At 38.7% G+C, this 21,154-nt stretch overlaps 1 protein-coding gene across 7 annotated transcripts in view; it reads left to right on the forward strand.

The window, feature by feature from the left end:
• pbrm1 (polybromo 1) overlaps window positions 1-21,154 on the forward strand; it is a 71,639-nt gene that overhangs the window by 14,013 nt on the left and 36,472 nt on the right. For 5 of the 7 annotated variants that reach the window (XM_080181769.1, XM_080181771.1, XM_080181774.1 and 2 more), the window contains 12 exons: window positions 2,355-2,507; window positions 3,971-4,093; window positions 5,099-5,167; window positions 5,350-5,448; window positions 5,845-5,933; window positions 7,108-7,199; window positions 7,287-7,503; window positions 10,422-10,563; window positions 10,654-10,751; window positions 15,642-15,987; window positions 16,881-16,983; window positions 19,973-20,615. In XM_080181769.1, coding sequence (XP_080037895.1) covers window positions 2,355-2,507; window positions 3,971-4,093; window positions 5,099-5,167; window positions 5,350-5,448; window positions 5,845-5,933; window positions 7,108-7,199; window positions 7,287-7,503; window positions 10,422-10,563; window positions 10,654-10,751; window positions 15,642-15,987; window positions 16,881-16,983; window positions 19,973-20,615 — 2,174 coding nt within the window. The remainder of the gene's footprint in view (window positions 1-2,354; window positions 2,508-3,970; window positions 4,094-5,098; window positions 5,168-5,349; window positions 5,449-5,844; window positions 5,934-7,107; window positions 7,200-7,286; window positions 7,504-10,421; window positions 10,564-10,653; window positions 10,752-15,641; window positions 15,988-16,880; window positions 16,984-19,972; window positions 20,616-21,154) is intronic. The other 2 variants (XM_080181770.1, XM_080181772.1) reach the window with 2 other exon arrangements.

Below are 21,154 nucleotides of genomic sequence, written 5' to 3' on the forward strand. Positions count from 1 at the left end.
ATGTGACTGGCTCGTAAAGCAGTCATGCAACTACTTAAATATAAAACACCCATTCCCCTTTACTTCTGCGGTCATGGCAAATTAGTACAATGTTATACATAGGATCAATAATATTCTGAGCACTGTACTCATTGACCAGTCAATAAGAAGGTTGATTAAGAGGATGTCTGTTCCTGTTTGGTTGCATATGATGTTCTGGAATTTGGCTGTCCTTGATCCTAGAAGTATGATTTGGAACTTCAGTGGACATTCTCTTGGAAGTAATTCTGCATTATTCTCACATGATGTAGTAATATAGACACAAGTATCAGACAACTCCGATTCAACTAAGTCTTCCATATAGTATTCAGAACACTAGGGACTAAAGAAGTTTTGTACTGCTGGAGATGATTGAAAAATCATTTTGAAAGACAACAATTGGTCAGCGTGGCATCACCAAACTAGTTCATCTTTGGTTTGAATTGTATTGAACCTGTTTTTGCTAAAATTATATCTGGTACCCATTTTCCACTTGTGATACAATTAGGTACTAACATTCAATCTCCTTATTTGTCATTTAATATAAATGATTTGGATGAGAATATAGGAGGCATGGTTAGAAAGTTTGCAGATGACACTAAGATTGGTGGCATAGAGGACAGTGAAGAAAGTTATCTCCAATTGCAATGGGATCTTGATCAATTGGGCCAGTGGGCTGATGAATAGCAGATGGAATTTAATTTAGACAAATGTGAGATGATACATTTTGCTAGATTGAACCAGGCAGGACTTACTTAGTTAATGGTAGGGCACTGGGGAGAGTTACAGAACAAAGAGATGTAGGGGTACATGTTCATTGCTCCTTGGAAGTGGAGTCACAGGTGGACGGAGTGGTGAAGAAGGCAATCAGCATGCTTAGTTTCATCAGTCAGAACATTGAATACAGGAGTTGGGACATCTTGTTGAAGTTGTACAAGAGATTGGTAAAGCCACACTTGGAATACTGTGTACAATCTCATCCCCTATTATAGAAAGGATATTATTAAACTAGAAACAGTGCAGAAAAGATTTACTAGGATGCTACCGGGACTTGATGGATTGAATTATAAGGAGAGGCTGGATAGACTGGGACCTTTTTCTCTGGTGTGTAGGAGGCTGAGGAGTGATCTTATAGAGGTCTATAAAATAATGAGAGACACAGATCAGCTTGATAATCAATATCTTTTTCCAAAGGTAGGAGAGTCTAAAACAAACGGGCGTAGGTTTAAGGTGAAAGGGGAAAGATACAAAAGTGCCCAGAGGGGCAATTTTTTCACACACAGGGTGGTGAGTGTCTGGAACAAGCTGCTAGAGATAGTAGTAGAGGTGGGTACAATTTTGTCTTTTGAAAAGCATTTAGGTAGTTACGTAGGTATGTTGGGTATAAAGGATATGGGCCAAATGCGAGCAATTGATACTATCGTAGGGGTTTTAAAAAAAAGGGCGGCATGGACAAGTTAGGCTGAAGGGCCTGTTTCCATGCTGTGAACATCTATGACTCTGTGACTCTTTGTTGACATGAGTTGTTTTGCCCTCATATCTCTATAACAATTTGAGATTGTTGTCTAGGCTCTGTTACCTCTGAAGTTTCCCTTTCTCTTTAAGAGTAATAATGCATCTGAACTGAATAATTGCCGACGTGATAATGAACCTTGATCTCTTGAAGCTTTTAAAGAATGTTTCAAGGATTATGCAGACTTGTAATCCATTGATTTACACACATGGAATCCCTACAGTACAATTCAGCCCATCAAGTGTGCACCAATTTGTCAACTAAGTATCTTTCTCAAGCCCACCCACCCTGCCCTATCCCCGCAACCCCACTCATTTATCCCACTGTCCTGTTAACATTTGGAGGCAATTTGACATGGCTAATTCACTTAACCTACGTATCTTTGGACTGTGTGGGGAGGGGGAAACCAGAGTGCACAGAAAACCCATGCATACACAGGGAGAATGTGCAAACTCCATACAGACGGTCACCCAAGACTGGAATCGATCCTGTGTCCCTGGTGCTGTGAGACAGCAATCATAGAATCCCTACAGTGCAGAAGGAGGCCATTCAGCCCATTGAGTCTGCACCAACCAGAATCGCAACCAGGCCGTCCCCATAGCCCCACCTATTTACTGGAGCTAGTCCCCCTGATATTAAGGGGCAATTTAGCATGGCCAATCAACCTAACCTGCACATCTTTGGACAATACTAACCACTATGCCACCACGCCGTTCACGCACGCACCAATTACAACATATGTGTTCTTGCAAGTTATGAATAGAAAATCCATAGCTTTCAGTGTTTGTATGTTTGAAACAAACGATTTCTTAATCACTTACAGGAAGATTCTGTTGAATGCAAAGCTGCAGGTAAATTGTGGGATTTGTATACAAGGACAAGAAATGAGTTTGTTCAGAGGGGAGATTATGAAGATGAAGAGGAAGAAGATGATTATGATGGTCAAGATAATCTTGGAGCAACTGGTGAAGAGGAAGTAAGTACTTTTAATTCTCAAGGGAAAGTTGGCAACAAGCATTTCACCCTTGCTTTAGTTGTCACATTCTTGTCTCTGAGTTCAAGTCCACTCCAGATGATCTATTCTGCCTCACCAGTGTTGTGCTGCACTGTCAGAGATGCCATCTTTCGGATGAGATGTTAAACCATCAGATGTCTTGACCTCTCAGGTGGACATGAAAGATCTCAACAGCACTATTTCAAAGCAGAGCAGGAAAGTTATCTCCGATGTCCTTGCAAATATTTTATCCCTCAGTCATAACAAAGCAAGTTATCTGGCCAGTAGCACATTGCTGTTTGAAATGAAACTCACGTGTGGTTGTGTTGCCATGTGTCACAAATTGACTGCCAGATTTCCTACATTACAATATTGATTGCACGTCAAAAGTACTTCATTTGCTTTCAGTACTTTTTAAATTTGATTGATGTATTATTGCCACATGTACTGGGATACAGTGAAAAGTATTGTTTCTTACGAGCTATTACAGACAAAACGTACCATTCATAGAGTACATAGGGGAAAAAGAAAGGCTAGGGTGCGCAGAATACAGGGTTGCAGTTACCAAAAGGGTGAAGAGAAGGATCAGCTTAAAGTGTGATAGGACCACTCAAAAGTCTGATGGCAGTAGGGAAGAAGCTGTCCTTGAGTCAGTTGTACATATTTTCAGACTTCTGTATCTTTATCCTGATGGAAGTGGAAGAGAGTATGTCCAGAGGGGTCTTGACCACTAAATAAATTAAACGTTTTTTTTTTCATTCTTATTTAACAGTGTTTGCCTAGTATTTGATATTTTCTAATTTCCTTACTTTATTCCTTTAGGCATGGAATTTAATAATGTATTCATCCAATCAGTTATCTGGTAGCAAAGACTTAGTGTTCAGTGTAGGCTCCTTTTGAATGATGTCCACTAGATATTGGGTCTTGTGAGAATAATTCACAGTTCATGGTAATTCACCAAGTTTCCACCAACAGCACATTCTCAACCCAAAATCTCTATTACCTAGAAGGACAAGAGCAACAGACACATGGGAACACCACCACCTGCAAGTTCCACTCAAAGCCACACAAGATCTTGACTTGAAACTTTATTGCCATTTCTTCACTGTTGCTAGATTAAAAGGCTAGAGCTCTCTTCCTAATAACACCAACGTATCTTGAACTACTGCAGTTCAATGTTGCAACCCATCACCACCTTCTCAAGGGCAGTTTGGGATATGCCAGTGGCACTTGCATTACATGACTGAATATAAAATATATATTTGTACGTTATGCATTTTTTTTGGGTGTTGAGTCTTTCAAAATTGTCTTTTAAAAATGTCAAATCAGAATGAAGATGTTAATTATGCTATTTGATTGAATAAAGCCCATGAATTACAAAATTATGCTAATGTGGAAATTGATGAGATAGAGAACTGTTAAGTTTTCTTTTTATTGCTTTATAGAGTACAGCACATTATAATAATCTAAAAGAACAGTTAGAACACCTATTTGAAGCAGTCGCCACTCATGTTGACCCAACAGGTCATCTTACCAGTGAACTTTTTCAAAAATTACCTTCCAGAGTGGTGAGTATACCTGTTTAAAATCAATAAACCAATAAATTGGAGTGATTTCATTGTGAAAAAAATCTTTGTCAATGTATTATTGTATATATAAGTGTAAAAGATCTAGTGTTGGCAGATACTTTTTAAGAAATGTTTCTCTTTTGGCAGTTGAAGGCCACTTTGGTTTTGATTTGATTTATCGTTACATGTATTGTTTCTTGCACACTATACAGACAAAGCATACTGTTCATAGAGTACATAGGGGAGAAAGAAAGGAGACGGTGCAGAATATCGTGTTACAGTCATTGCTAGGGTCTAGAGAAAGATCAGCTTAATGTTAGGTAGGTCCATTCAAAAGGCTGATGGCAACTAACAAAAAAGCTGCCCTTGAATCAATTGATATGTGATCTCAGATCTTTTCCCCAGTGGAAGAAGATGGAAGAGAGTAATTTTCGGTTAAATTTGCAATATTTTACAATTATTCCAGTGGTTTACTAAGAGGACACTAATAATTGATGGCCATTGATTTCGTTTACATTTTGATAAAATATGATATCCACTAAGATTTTTAAATTTTTATCTGTAAATATAAGATTACGCTTTATTGATCTGTTCAACCAAACTATTGTATTAGTAGTACTAAACATTATTATTTAAGAAAACAACAATTTTAGATAAAAGGATATTGAACCTAGAACTTGCAGCAAGGTTTGAAAATACGGCTAGGGGGTCAATATATGGCAGGGGCTCTGCTAATGATATTTAAATTTACTAAAATACATTAAATTGAGGTTCTCACCCTTTGTGGATATGAACCTGGTTATATCACTGGTGAGGGGTGGCAAAATTGGAAATTGCTATCTCACTGGCAAGATTTGCAATTTCTGGATTTTGCCAGATCTTGAGCCCCCACTGCCATTCCCACTGACAGTGGCTCAAGATCACCGTCAGTTAATCTATCTGGTCAAGTCTGGAAAAATTGATAGAGGCATCAAAATTTATGCAAATTAATGTCTGTACTTGCAGCAATATCCTGACTATTACGAAATTATTAAGGAACCAGTAGATTTGAAGACAATCGCCCAGAGGATTCAGGTTCGACAATTTTCTCTTCTATTTTTCCTACCATAGTTGTGCAGCTGAAATCACAAATTGCATGACATGAGGAATTATTCTGCAATATTGATGCTTCACCTGAATATTTACAAAATATGTCATTTTAACTTCTTGCAGTGAATGCTTACTCTCAATATGAGCAAACCAATTTATTTTTACAGAATGGTGTTTATAAAAGTGTCAATGTGATGGCTCGAGATATTGAACTTTTAGTAAGGAACGCAAAAACCTACAATGAGCCAGGGTCACCAATCTTCAAGGTAGGCAGGAATACAGTTGAACTGTAAAAGTTGTATTTCAGATCATGACACTTCAACCAGTACTCTTAAACCAAGCATATTGGAGTTTTGCTTCCTACATTACAGCAGTGATTGTACTTCTGTTTCATTGAGTGTAAAGCTTTAGAATGTCCGGTGATCATGGAAGATACAATATAAATGCCAGTCTTTCTTTTCTTTTTAGTAAGATTTAAGTGACCACACAGCAAAGATATTGGATTCTCCTATTATAGAATTATGACACTGATAAAGTTCTACTTTAACTCGAGGTAGAGCACGAGACCATACTATTACATATCGAAGTTCACAGTTTGGAGACTGGCATAGTGATGATTGTTGATTCTGTTGATGGTGAAAATGTCTTTCCCAACTCTATAGGATGCAAATACTATTAAGAAAGTATTTAATCAGAAGAGAGCTGAACTTGAACATAATTTGGAGCCTACTAAATCCAGCCTCCGAATCAGGTACATAAAATTACCTAATCTAGTATTATATTTACAAAGTTTACAAATGATGTATTCTTTTGCCACAATGTGTTTTACTGTAAAAGTGATTTTTTTTTAAAAGTGGGTGAAATTTTTAAAACTCATATAAGGAAAGTTTATCATTTATGTTTTAATTCATTGAAATTAATATCTTGTGCCCAGAACATGTCTGACATACATTGGGCATTATGCATGAAAAGTTAGCACTGCTGACTGGCTCATAAAACAAGAACAATTCACGACTGAATAGATAGGGACAGTTTCAATAAACAAGTAGCAAGCATATACAAAACCACCAATCAGGAATCCAAAATCAGCAAACAGTTACCAGTGATAAGGAGGAAAAGAAGAAACCAATCAAATTATTCAAAATACTTATTGGAATTCCTTTGGACCAATCTTATTTTATCGGTAACATATTACTAAAAATAATTTTTGCAGCAAAACTTTACAAGAATTTACATTAAGTTTCTGTGTTATCTTTGACATTTTCCTTTGGAAATTTACACGAGGTATTTGGGACGTGGAGGTCATGGAGCTGCCTCCAACTATCACCATATCAGTTATTAGCTACTCTAGAAAAGATGTTCAATCAAGTAGTTGGTAGCTGCACCTATCACTCTGACTGACTGTACAACTCCCAAAATGTTTGCCAGCACGGTGGCACAGTGGTTAGCATTGCTGCCTCACAATGCCAGGGACCTGGGTTTGATTCCCGGCTTGGGTCACTGCCTGTGTGAGTTTGCACATTCTCCTCATGTTTGTGTGGGTCCTCCGGTTTCCTCCCACAGTCCAAAAATGTGCAGGTTAGGTGGATTGACCATGCTAAATTGCCCCTTAGTGACAGGGGACTAGCTAAGGTAAATGCATGGGGTTGTGGGGATAGGGTCTGGTGGGATTGTGGTTGGTGCAAACTGTAGAATTCTGTGAAAATACTGTTCTGCTGCTGTCCCCATGATGCATAGCCCATTAACAGTTATTCATCTTCTACCATTTTCCTGGATTAATAGTTTTACAATACTTTATACTACCAGTAGTACTACAGTACCACATGTGATTTGAATACTTTATGACTAAAACATATAAAATTAACACTTGAATAAAAGGTGTATTCTGAATTTATAAAGGTTATTTTGAAATTCTGCCTTCGTAGAAATCGTAGATCAGCTCAAGGAGATCGTTTATCAGCAATTACCATGGCTTTGCAGTATGGATCTGAGAGTGAAGAGGAGAGTGGTTTAGGCGGTAAGGCACTTATGATGCTACATTTGAATAAAATATTGTGGAAGTGACTATTTTGGCTTTTCTACACATCTCTTTCTGTTTCTACAGCAGTCACTCGTTATGAAGATGGTGATTCTGAAGGAGAAAGCATTGGTTCATCTGTTGATGTTACCAGTCCTCTTTATCAGCTGTTTGAAGTAGTTAGAAGTTACCGGAATAGTCAGGGGCAGCTTCTGGCTGAACCTTTTTTTCGCCTACCTTCCAAGAAGGATTACCCTGACTATTACCAACAAATCAAACAGCCCATGTCACTACAATTAATTAGGTAAGAAATGCTATCTTTTTCTTTTTTTAAAAAACTATCAGGATGACTCATAAAAGTTTGGGCCAATACAGAAACATATAAAATATATAACTCCTGGTGGTGTTTATTTCATAAAAGGTACATCCTGTATTTTGGACCAAGGAAGGTTATTTATTCTTTCTTGAATAACTTAGTGACAACTTTAAACACATGACTTAAATCGAGAAGATGTTTTGGGTTGATTATTTTTCACATTTTGGATGAGTGACATTTCATAGCTCCTGATGTGTACCTAGTACTCCTACTGAAGGAGCAGATCCACACAAATGCAATCAAAATTATAATTTCCTCATTTCACCTATACAACTGGTTACTAGTTGATTCTTTCAAGTGATAGAATGATCATTTTAGATGCTAGAAGAGAGCTGCAAAATAGTTGTTGTCAGATTAGTACGTTTATTGCAACATCACTTCTTTAAATACAGGATTTTGAGTTATTCTTTTGTCAAGTACTTTAACAGGATTGAAAATTCTTTCTCTGGATAAAGCAACATAAGTGTGTTGTGTGTCAAACATAGCAGCATAGAAAATAGGAACAGGAGTGGGCCATTCAGACCTTCATGCCTGCTCCACCATTCATTATGATCATGGCAGATTCCACCTCCTCCCCCATATCATTTGATCTCATTCACCCCAAAGGTATATCTAACTCTTTGAAAACAACTACTTTCTATGGTAGCGAATTCCACCGGCTTATCACTCTCCGGTGAAAAAATTTCTCCTTATCTCAGTCCCAAATGTTTTACCCCATATCCTTAGACTGTGACCCCAGGTTCTGGACACTCCCACCAGCGGAAATATCTTTTCTGTGTGGTCCTGTTAGAATTTTGCAGGTTGCTATGAGATGAAATGAAAACAGACCTAGGAATATAAATATAAATTTTGTCACTGGTTTGCCTTTATGGTCGTATTAAAGTCTAACTGGGAGATGTTTTCTCCTCAGTTTGAAAAGGCAGGTTTACAGCTAATTGTCTCAGTATTAGTTAAGGAATAAACACTATTTCCTTGAAGTCTGCATGTTAAAATTACAACTTTAAACATCACAGAAAACAGCCTCCTAACTGCAAATCTTCACTCATGACAAAGACCTTGCTTAGCATTCATGTTTTGAAGCAAACATCCTGCTGCCGTCACCTGAGAACAGGAGATTCCCACTCAACTTCATTAATTTTACATTAATACTAATATAGTATTCCACTGGCGAGCGGGATGGGAGAATTCCGGCCTATGACTGGCACCAGTTACTGCATAGGAGTCCTTGTGCTGGCATGATTTTAAACAAACTAATTCCATATTTTATAACAGACTTTGAAAATGTTAATTCAGGATTCAGTTTCACATGTGTTCTGTACATAATCAGATATAGTATTTTTTGGGATGATGCCTTGCCAAGGAATTGATGAGTGTGATACAGAACTTCGCCACTATCCAGAACTATCAATTCCCTCAAAAGATCAGACAAAGCTTTGAGTTTTAAATCAACCTTTAATCAAGGTATAACAGGGAAATATGCCTTCCACAAGGTGGCACACAGACATCCTGATTGATAAATGACATCAGCAATTATATGTTTGGTTCATCTACAAATAATTTGCATATATCAATCACAAGTACACATTTCCTCTGAAGTCATTAATAGCCAATTACAACTAATAGTTCTGATTACTTCATTTATATCAGGTGAAAGTGGTTAACCAGAAGCTTTCATTTACTTGTCTGATTATAATGGCTACTTACTAACCAAGTACACTTACATGGCTACACCAAACATCTACACTTGCTGTTATGGCTACCACCTTGTATTTATTAGAGTTCCCAACCTCTTATCCCTTATTCAGCGTGTTTGTGCTGCCCATCTGCAGGAACTGCATAGAAAAACCTTCACAGCTGTTGTACTCCATTCAGAGGCAAACTCTGCTGTGCTCAGTGATTAACCCTTCCACCTTGAATACATTCCAGGTGGGATTTTGCAGTCCTGCTGATGGCTCATCTGTCCCGCCACCAAGAAACCTGCCACTGTCGGAGATAACCCTTGGTGGGACCAAATGATTCCGCCAGTGAGCGACTCTCTAAGTTTAACTTTTCACTCAACCAAGCTGTTGATATAATTGGAAAAGGTTATTAATATTACAAAATCGCAATATTCACTTATGAAATGTTCCCACAGTAGTATTTACAATTGATAAAAGTATCATGGTTCAGTTGTTCAAAATTAATTATTCTGTCATACGATGGCATAGTATATGCAGAATACCTCTAGGTATTTCCATGGATCCCTTTGGATCTTTTAAAAGTCTAAACTCTGTTTTGGAATTGTTTCGCCTAAGTGTTTCCAATTTTCAAGTTTTCAGCCTTCTCTCTCTCTTTCCTTCCTCATCAGCAAAACATTTTCTGTGCAGTATTTGCCATTCCCTGCTGAGTAGCAAAGGCACTCAGCCTTATCCCTGTTTTTTCTCCCTTCTGTTGCATGGCGTGGGGTTTAGAACAATGGCTAGAGATAGCTTACCGTCCCTGTATTCTCCTCTGGTTGCACAACCCTGATCATTAGTTTTTCTCATTCATGTAGACGAAAACCTGGAATCAAATGCAGCTATGTTGTAACATCTTCTTTATTAATTGAATTTGTAGTGAGACAATGCATTTAGGGCGCATTATGCATATATTTACTGAAACTTTGCTTTCATTGTCAATTACAATTTTAATTTCACTAAATAATAGACATGTCTGTTTAGATTTGACAAGATTTACTGTTAGTGCATTGTACTAATGATTTTGAAAACGAAGATTTCTCAGGGAACTGAAGAGAAGTGTGAGCATTATAGTGTGCGATTTTATATGTAAGTAGCAAAAATGGCATTCCATTTCATTCTTTTAATTAGACAAAAATTGAAGAACAATGAATTTGAGAACCTGGATCAAATGGAGGCTGACATGAATCTAATGTTTGAAAATGCCAAACGTTATAATATCCCGAATTCTGCAATCTTTAAACGAGTGCTGAAGCTGCAGCAAATCATGCAGGTATAAAAATAGCAGTATGCTGTGTTTTAATATTTATATATTCTGTAAATTTCATCTGCGGTAGTTTACTCCTGAGAATTGCTCTTTCAGGCAAAGAGGAAGGAGCTGGCTAGAAGAGAGTACACTGAAGATGGTGACAGTATGGTATCTTCCGTACCTTCTGATACAGGCAGTGCAAAGAGAAAGAGGTAAGGGATAAAAATTCTACAGTATTAAAATGTTTATAATAAAATAATTTTACAAATCTAAAATGTAGGTTAATGGGAAAGCCTGAATATCATTGCCTATTGTTTCTAACCATTTGTATCTAAAGCCATGTATAGTGGAGAATGCTGAAGAATGCGAAGTTTCCATTGAAACCATACTATATTGAATCTACAGATATTATATGAGAACGTTAAAACATTAGAATAAAATAGTCTCCTTCTGTGCCATAATGCATCTATAACTCTTGTAATGTTGTAAGGATAGGCAGGGTGGAGTTCGCTCAGTTCAATTGCTCACATGATTGTCCAAATGCAAAATAAATATTTATTTAAGAAGTCTTCAGATACTCAGCAAAAAAGGAAAAGAAAGGAAGTAAACTTGTAGCTCTTCTTTTGAGCCTAACCTTATACACAATATAACCCCATTTAAACTTGGATGGCTAGCCCATTTCCCAGAAAAAGCTCAACACAGTATATAATAGCCACAGTCCTTTAGGATCAGGGCAGAGGCAAGGTCAAAACGTGGACAATTAGCAGAGTGGGTTCTCCTACAGGCCAACGTTCAATCCACATCAAGGTTTTCATGCAGTCTGAGATCAGCAACAAATACTGTTACACACACAGCAAATTCTTCAATCTCTGAAACCGAAATTCACCAAGTTGGCTTCCCAACTTGCAGGACTCCATACTCTGCTTCTTTATGTTAGCAAGGCTACACAGCTGATCCCTGTTGCAGTGATTTCTGGTAGGGGTTCTCCATCAGTTTGACATTTGACTTCAGGTAGCCATCTTAGTAGGTGAAACTCTGTAAAGAAGCCAGAGAATATTATGAGAAAAGTACCAGCTCCCAGCCCCTGTAACACCACACTCTAACTTTTAACTGTTTTGATTGTTTTCCAATCCTTTACTTATTTAAATTTTTATATTTCTAATATCAGTGTTTAGTTTGAATTGCTTTTTAAATTATTGTAATTTTAAAAAATAAAGAAGAACTCTTGTATACCAATCTGAAAATGACTCAAAATGTCAGGCACCTGAGATTGTAAGAACATAAGAACATAAGAAATAGGAGCAGGAGTAGGCCATCTAGCCCTTCGAGCCTGCCCCGCCATTCAATAAGATCATGGCTGATCTGTCGTGGCTCAGTTCCACTTTCCCGCCCTCTCCCCATAACCCTTAATCCCCTCTCTTATCAAGAACCCATCAACCCGCTTCTTAAAAATATTTAGCGAGGCAGCCTCCACCACTTCAACGGGCAGAGAATTCCAGAGATTCACCACCCTTTGAGTGAAGAAGTTCCTCCTCAACTCCGTTCTAAACTGCCTCCCCTTTATCTTGAGGCTGTGCCCCCTAGTCCTACTGTCTTTTTTGAGCGGGAAGAGTCTCTCCACCTCTATCCTATCCATCCCATTCATCATCTTATACGTCTCAATGAGATCTCCCCTCATTCTTCTCAACTCTAATGAGTACAAGCCCAGTTTATTCAGCCTCTCCACATATAGCCTTTTTTTGCTTTTTTTTCATAATATTGGTCAAATTACAATCCAATATTTTATTTTTATCAAATTTTGCTGCAAATGTCAATAGTTAAGATATTCGATTCTCTACCTTGTTTCATAGGTCAATGAATAGCTCGAAAATAGTTTGTTAGTTTAGCAAATAACTTTCCAATTTTGATAGTATCCCTCTGATACTTATAGCTTTATATTCAGTTTCAAGGTGTAGAGAATATAAGTGTCATGCTGAATACTTGTAATCTGTGCATTCTGAGTGAAAGGCGGATGCTGCATATACCATACTCGGTTTCATATTCATAGAAATACAATATGTGAATAATATGAGAAATAGGAAATTAAGTGAAATAAAACTCATTTTTCTCACGTTGTGTAACAAAAACTCTGAAATTAACAGATTAAGTGACATAGCACGGAATTTTAGGGGTCCCTGTGGCTGGATTGCAGGTGGAGAGTGTATAAAATCCCCCAGGAGGGTTTGCTGATGTAAGAGGTTCAAAGAACAGACAATAAATTTTGGACAAGGAGATTCTTAACGCACGTGTATGAGGATAATCTATTAAGTAACAAAAATGATACTTAAACAATGGGAATCAATATCTTATTTCGAATGGTTCTTGCTTTCCACCAGGCTAGGAACACAGAAAATTCATGATGTCTTTTCTTGTCTTTGCTTTAAATCTGTGTGCAATGAATTGCTTCAAGTTCTTTTATCCTCAGTAACCAAGGGTTTTGCTGTGTTCACATTTTGCCACTGTGCGTTGATCTTGTCATCTCATTTATCAATGGTTACAGACCCATGATCACAACCTGAACATAACATCCTTAGCACATAAATAGCCCAACATTTTCATGTATGACCATTTGCCAAACTTGATAATCAGTATCCTTACTTAATTATAACTCCAAAGTTCATAGATTGATACATTTTAAAATATATCCATTGATCACAACTGAATCATTCAAAAATTTGACCCTACTGTTAAGAACCCTGCTTATGTTAGGCATGAGGACATCCCAAATCCTGGCAGGGTAATTTACAACATTGGTTCTCCATTTGGTATAGTGTGTGGACAAATATGCAAACCAGCAAGAGAAAGGACCAGTCTTGTTGTAACCACTCGAGTAAAATAAGGTTTATTAACAGGTAAAATGCTCAGCTACACACTGGTCAGAATTTTTCCAACATCTAGTGGAGTGTCAGGTTCAATCTGAAAGCTGGCGTGTATCTCTTCAGACACACAGCTGAGTTTTCACTCCAGATTTCTGACACTGTGCATAGAAAATCTGGGGTGTGATTATTACCATCATTCTGGTGAGGCTGGACCAGATAGAGCTGGCAAGGCTAACACCACAGCGATCAGCACGCCATCTTTAAAGGGTGTCCTCATCTGTGATTTAAAATAAACCCTCCCCCCACCCCATTCAATTTTCTGTGATGATTATCAATTCCATATACTTACCACACCTTTAGTGAAAATAGGTTTTGTTACATTTTGTATTTTCTTTGATTTTATTTGTAAATATGGTTCATTGTGTTCAAATTCTGCACACATCTGCTTATTTGGGTCCAGTTTGTCCAAACCTTTCTTAATTTTAAACATTTCAGCCTTTCTGTTCCTTTTCTAAGAGAGAGAAAAACCCAGGATAGTCAGTCTTTTCTGCCTATATCATTCAAATTGGAGCAAGTTGTGACTTTGTTTTCTCGATAGATAGTGAAATGCGACTTTATTGATCACTGTTTGTGGTGATAATTTGATTGTGTAAATAAATGAGTCCTGGCCTTTTATAATGATCATTGGATTTTGTTGTAGAATCTGAACACCATGGGTGGGATTTTCTGGCCGTGCACATCCCAAATCCAGAAAATCCTGTCCGAGGTCAACGGACTTTTGCATGGTGCCCTGCTCCGGCTACAATTCCCATGGCAGGCAGGGCGGGAAAAATTTTTCCTTCATGTGTACCTCTTGTCACATTCCATCAAAATGGCGGCGCAGGCTCGCTGGGCCGAAGGGCCTGTTTCCCGGGCTGTTTTGTTCTTTGTTCTATCTCAACATAGAATTTCATGGGCCCTTGTGTGAAATTAATTGTGAAATTCTCTTCTGTACTAAAAAAAGTAGTTTGTAATTGAAGACACAGTTCCTGAAATACACTGAACCTTGCTCATATTCTAATTCCTGATGGTGTGCCTCTTCCTGCCTACTCAAAGGTGGAGTAAGTTTAGAAATAGATTCTGTCATGCTGTGAACAGTCATACGTCATTTCAGCATATGGTAACCACCAGGTGTTACATTCAGCACACTGCATGCATTGGCACTTTAAATGTGCTCCCGTTTAAAATGAGAAATCCATACCTTTAAAGTACCAGTAACCTGAGAGCATGTTTGAATGTAACACCAGCTGTTTGCTGTACAGTCAACATGTGCTCCAAGACAGAAAGTTGCATTGAGTAAAGGACATCTGTACAGTACCTAGCAGACATTGCTCCATCAGCTAGCCAGTAGGGTAACATATATTTTTATAGATCAGGGGAGCAGTGCAAGGCAATTGAGATGTAGTAAACAGTTAGTTAAAATTATAAACATAGCCATGCCCAATGGATCATTATATTCAAAGTTTACCGTATTCATTAAACCTGGAGCTATTTCCAATGCATGTATTTGATTTTACCATGTGGGTTTAGGGAACGTAAGCCTTAACCTTCTTATTTTTTAAAAAGATGTTCTGATTTAGATATTACTTATAATTTTGACACAAAGGAGATATGTTTGTTTAATTCATTCATGGGATATGAGTGCTGCTGGCAAGGCTAGCATTTGTTGCCTATCCCTAATTGCATATGAGAAACTGGTGAGCTTAAGGATACTGAAAAACATAGTGTAAAATATTGTGAAATATCTGATCAATTTGTAATTGCTAGAAATGTTACAGAAGTTTGCACAATAGTTTGCTTGCTCTTTTTTTCATCACCTGTCTGCATAGGACAGATATGATAAATTGCAGTTCAATTTCTAAAGGGGGACAGTAAGTACAGAAAATCACTGACTTGGCTCATACCTCTTTTAATTCTGAAGCAGGTGGTAAAGCTACTTATTCTGATGAATGTTGTTGCTCTGTAGTTAAAGAGGAATTTTAGGTGTGTTGTTGACCATGTACTCATTTGTGACCATCACTAATTGGGCACCTGGGCATTTGATTGTTTTGATTGCAATTTTTAAAATGATGAATGCTTGATGTATAACAATTTATTGCAAACTGATAGATATTAATTATTTTGCGGAAAAGTAAACAGACATGCACTGAATTTATTGGTTTTGCATTTTATTCCCTTTTTATTTTTATTGCTTTACTTTTGAAGGCTAATGATTAAGTATACACACAGATTTTTAAATTCCAGCATAAAGAAGCTAGAAAAGAGTGGAAAGAAAACGGAAACTCAATTAAAGCACAGATTGAAAGTACTTTACAATACAATTGTCGAGTCTCGTGATCCGGCAACGGGACGAAGATACTGTGAGCTGTTCTTGGTTAAGCCGTCAAAAAAGGACTATCCGGATTACTATAAAGTCATTCTGGAGCCAATTGACCTGAAGATACTAGAACATAACATACGTAGTGAAAAATACTCAAGCGAGGAGGCATTTATTGATGATTTAAAGTTAATGTTTCGAAATGCAAGACATTATAATGAAGAGGGCTCACAGGTATGTATGCTAATTAAGATAAGGTACAGCATTTTTGTATCAAAAATAAAATTCCTTGTCATTTCAAGTAGAAACAATATATGCTGTGTATAATAAGGATGTAATCATAGATCCTCGCAGTAAAGTACAAGAGGAGAATTAATTCACGAAAAGAAAGCTGCAGTATTCTACCATCCTCCCCTTTGCGCTGTTAGGCGAGGAATTCACATTTATGATCTGCCGCAGAGGGAGTAAAGCCTGAACCTCAACTTTTTATGTAAGAAACACATTCTCCAAATATCAACTCGAACACATGTTATTATTATGCACCTCCTAGTGCTTGGTTTTTAAACTACACCTAGTAGAGACTAGAAAAACGTTGCCAGGTTCTCTGCTGTCTTGGTTAAAGAATGTTGTTCATGGTCTTAAAGAGGCCTGAAAGCAAGAATGAGAAAACCATTTTGGACAAAAGAAGGGGACTAGCATAAAGTAAACTACATATGGAACAAAACCAGAAAATGCTAGCAAATCTCAACAAGTCTGACAGCATCTGTGGGGACAGAATAGAGCCAACGCTTTGAGTGTGGCTGACCCTTCATCAGAGCTGCTGAGATTTTCCAGCATTTTCTGTTTTTGTTTCAGATTCCAGCATCCGCAATATTTTGCTTTTATAACATGGAACAATTGTGGCAATCTTTTTATTCATGGTATGTGTGTATCTGTATATGGAAACATTTTTATTACAGATCATGGAAAATGAATTTGTTCATGCTGACAACTCTAATGTGCTATAAATTGTCACATTAAAAATGAAATACTTTTACTTGACAATTCAACTGAAACATTTTACAGTATCTTAATATAGTTTCAATATAAATCAATTAATGAGAGTTGTTGCATTATTTATTGAGCAGGTATACAATGATGCCAACATATTGGAGAAAATTCTGAAAGAGAAAAGAAAAGAATTGGGTCCTTTACTTGATGATGACACAGCTTCACCAAAATTGAAACTAAGTAAGTTGTTTGAAATTTGTTCTTTTTGTTAACTTTCAATCTCAAAACAGTCTTGTATCTACACATCCTGCATCTCCACGTGGTGCATATTTATGTACAAAGAATAGATGACTTGCCTTTTAAACAATACAAATTATTGTTGTCTACCAAGAGAATGATGTCTCTTGGGAGTGGGAGACATAGTTAACATGAGTCAGATTTACTTATTTGACAGCAGATTAGTAGAAAATATTAACTATCACAATGAATTGTGAAGAAAATGGAGAAAGTTGAGCTAACCAACTGAGGGACTATAGGATTTCTTTTAATGTTATACTTCTTTTCTACCTGAGTAAGTTGCTTTTAAGTAAAACAAAGTACACATTGATGTGTAAGCAGGGTGTGTAAAGTCTTATTACAATGACCTAGCCAAGAAATTAATATTCTTATCTGAACTACTGTTCTTCAGGGAAGAAGAATGTTATTAAAAACTAGCCAGATATGTATACTGTTAGATGGTCAGTGAAGTAGCTTCCTAGTTACTGCAAGTGGACTGGCAATTATTCAAAGAATCCTTTTGCCGGGATAGTTTCCTTGAACAGTGTGTGTTGGAGCCGACGAGGGAGCGAGCTATCTTGGATCTGGTGTTATGTAATGAGGCAGGAAGAATTAGGGACCTTGTGGTGAAGGATCCTCTTGGGGAGAGTGATCATTGTATGGTGGAGTTTCTGGTGCAGATGGAGGAGGAGAAAGTGGGTTCCCGGATACGCGTCCTTTGTTTGAACAGAGGGGAGTACGGTAGGATGAGAGAAGAATTGGCGAATGTTGACTGGGGGAGCACGTTGGAAGGTAGGTCTGCTGAGGAGCAGTGGAGGATCTTTAAGGAGATCTTTCTTGGCGCTCAGCAGAAATTTATTCCGATGGTCAAAAAGGACCGTAGGAGGAGAGGTAATAAGCCGTGGATAACGAAGGAGGTGAAGGAAAGTGTTAAAAGCGGAGGCGTTTAGAGTAGTGGGCGAGAAGAGGATTGGGAGAGGTTTAAATGTCAACAAAGATTGACAAAGAAGTTGATAAAGAAGGGTAGGAGAAACTATGAAGCCGGGCTAGCGCTTAATATAAAAAAGGATAGCAAGAGTTTTTATAAATATATAAAAAGGAAGAGGCTGGCTAGGGTGGACGTTGGACCCTTAGAGGATGAGAGGGGGAACTTAGTGGTAGGGGATGGGGAAATGGCTGAGGTCTTGAATAACTTTTTTGTTTCGGTCTTCACGGAGGAGGACGTGAATAATTTGCCGGGTGTTAGCAATGGAAAGGTGGTAGGACTGGAGGGTCTCAATGACATTATTGTTACTAGAGAGGCGGTGCTCGACAGACTGGAGGGACTGATTGTGGACAAGTCCCCAGGACCGGATGGAATACATCCAAGGGTTCTGAAAGAAATGGCGGAGGTGATAGTGGATGCCTTGGTGGTTATTTTCCAAACGTCACTGGATTCCGGGGAAGTGCCGGAAGATTGGAAAACGGCTAATGTTACGCCGTTGTTTCAGAAGGGTGCCAGGCAAAAGGCAGGGAATTATAGGCCAGTTAGTTTAACGTCTGTTGTAGGTAAAATGTTAGAATCCGCCATCAAGGAGGAAATAGCGAGGCATCTTGAGGGGAATTGCTTGATAGAGCAGACGCAGCACGGTTTCGTTAAGGGGAAGTCGTGTCTGACAAATTTATTGGAGTTCTATGAGGATGTGTCTAGGGCGGTGGATAGAGGAGAGCCGGTGGATGTGGTCTTTCTTGATTTTCAGAAAGTGTTTGACAAGGTACCTCACAAGAGGTTATTGCAGAAGGTAAGGGGGCATGGAGTTGGGGGTAGGGTGTTAGCGTGGTTAGAGGATTGGTTGTCAAATAGGAGGCAGAGAGTGGGGGTTAATGGGTGCTATTCGGATTGGCGGTTGATGACTAGTGGAGTGCCCCAGGCGTCGGTGCTGGGGCCTCAGCTATTTACCATTTATATAGATGATCTGGAGGAGGGAACCGAGTGTATGGTGTCGAAATTTGCTGATGACACCAAGATTGGTGGAACGGCAAATTGCGCGGAGGGTGTGGAGAGTCTGCAGAAGGATCTAGATAGGCTGGGCAAATGGGCCAGGAACTGGCAAATGGAATCTAATGTTGGCAAGTGCGAGGTGGTCCACTTTGGTAAGAATAATGGTAGGAAGGACTATTACTTACGTGGCGAAAAACTGCAGCAGGCGATGGTGCAGAGGGACGTTGGGGTCCTTGTGCATGAGTCGCAAAAACCCAGCCTGCAGGTGCAGCAGGTGGTCAGGAAGGCGAATGGGATGCTGGCCTTCATAGCGAGGGGGATTGAATATAAAAGTAGGGAGGTCTTGCTGCAGCTGTATAGGGCATTGGTGAGGCCGCAGCTGGAGTACTGTGTGCAGTTTTGGTCACCGCACTTACGCAAGGATATTTTGGCCTTGGAGGGAGTGCAGAGGAGGTTTACTAGGCTGATACCGGAGTTGAGGGGGTTGAGCTATGAGGAGAGGCTGAATAAACTAGGCTTGTACTTGTTAGAATTTAGAAGAATGAGGGGAGATCTCATTGAGACATATAAGATGATGAATGGGATGGATAGGATAGAGGTGGAGAGACTCTTAACGCTCAGAAAGGACAGTAGGACTAGGGGGCACAGCCTCAAGATAAAGGGGGGGGCGGTTTAGAACAGAGTTGAGGAGGAACTTCTTCACTCAAAGGGTGGTGAATCTCTGGAATTCTCTGCCCGTTGAAGTGGTGGAGGCTGCCTCGCTAAATATTTTTAAGACGCGGGTTGATGGGTTTTTGATAAGCGAGGGGAATAAGGGTTATGGGGAGAGGGCGGGAATGTGGAACTGAGCCACGACAGATTAGCCATGATCTTATTGAATGGCGGGGCAGGCTCGAAGGGCTAGATGGCCTACTCCTGTTCCTATTTCTTATGTTCTTATTCCCTTGAACATCTTTTCATTTTTGTCTTCAGGCAGGAAGAGTGGTATATCCCCTAAAAAATCCAAGTACCTGACCCCATTGCAGCAAAAATTAAATGAGTTGTACGAAGCTGTCAAAAACTACACAGACAACAGGGGTCGAAGATTGAGTGCCATCTTTCTCAGACTACCTACTCGATCAGAACTCCCGGATTACTATCTGACAATTAAAAAACCAATTGACATGGAGAAAGTGAAAAGTCACATGATGTCTAATAAGTACCAGGATGTTGATTCATTGGTTGATGAATTTGTGTTGATGTTTAATAATGCGTGTACTTACAACGAACCAGAATCTCTCATTTATAAGGATGCACTTGTTCTTCACAAAGTTCTTCTAGAAGCTAAAAAGGATTTAGATGGAGATGATGATGCACACATTCCCAATGTAAAGTTATTGATACAGGAGTTGATACACAACCTGTTCGTCTCTGTTCTTAGTCACCAGGATGATGAAGGACGTTGTTATAGCGACTCTTTAGCAGAGATTCCAGCCACTGATCCAAATCTCCCTAATAAGCCACCTTTGACCTTTGATATTATTAGGAAAAATATTGAAACTAATCGATATGGAAGACTTGATGTTTTTCAGGAGCACATGTTTGAGGTATTAGAAAGAGCAAGGCGGTTAAACAGGTAAGCATAATGAAAAATATAAACTTTGGGGGGTTTCTCCAGTGCCATCAATCCTAGTATCCTGCTAAATGGGGCATTGGCCAAAAATCGGGATTCCTGATTGTGCAAAGGCAATTGGGATTCATCTGACCTGCCCACACTGGCCCCAGTTGGATTCCTGCCAGACCTCAGATGGGAACTCGAAAATTATGCAAATCCACTAATTGTAAGATGCCTACAGCTATGATCACAAGCAGCTTCAGGCAACTTCAAAAGAGCGAAGTGCTTTTCAGTTCCTCTATTATGTAAACATGAGGGGTCCTTAAGTTCATTCAAGCGTGAAGGGAAAAGAAAACACAGCTAAAGGGAGGGTGAATAGAAAACCATTAAGCTGTCAAATAGAGTTTTAAAGGACTGGGCTGAAATTGAATGGAGACAAAGGTTCTCAAAGGGTTGGAAGGTATTTCAAAGACTCTGAGCTTTCTAGGAAGGCTCAGAAATTTCAAAGAAAAGGTGTGTTATAGAATAGGGCTGAATAAAAAGCTGCGAAAATGACCTCC

This window comes from Carcharhinus amblyrhynchos, chromosome 3 (genome assembly GCF_965287045.1).
Source record: "Carcharhinus amblyrhynchos chromosome 3, sCarAmb.v2.hapA, whole genome shotgun sequence".
NCBI classification, from domain to species: domain Eukaryota; kingdom Metazoa; phylum Chordata; class Chondrichthyes; order Carcharhiniformes; family Carcharhinidae; genus Carcharhinus; species Carcharhinus amblyrhynchos.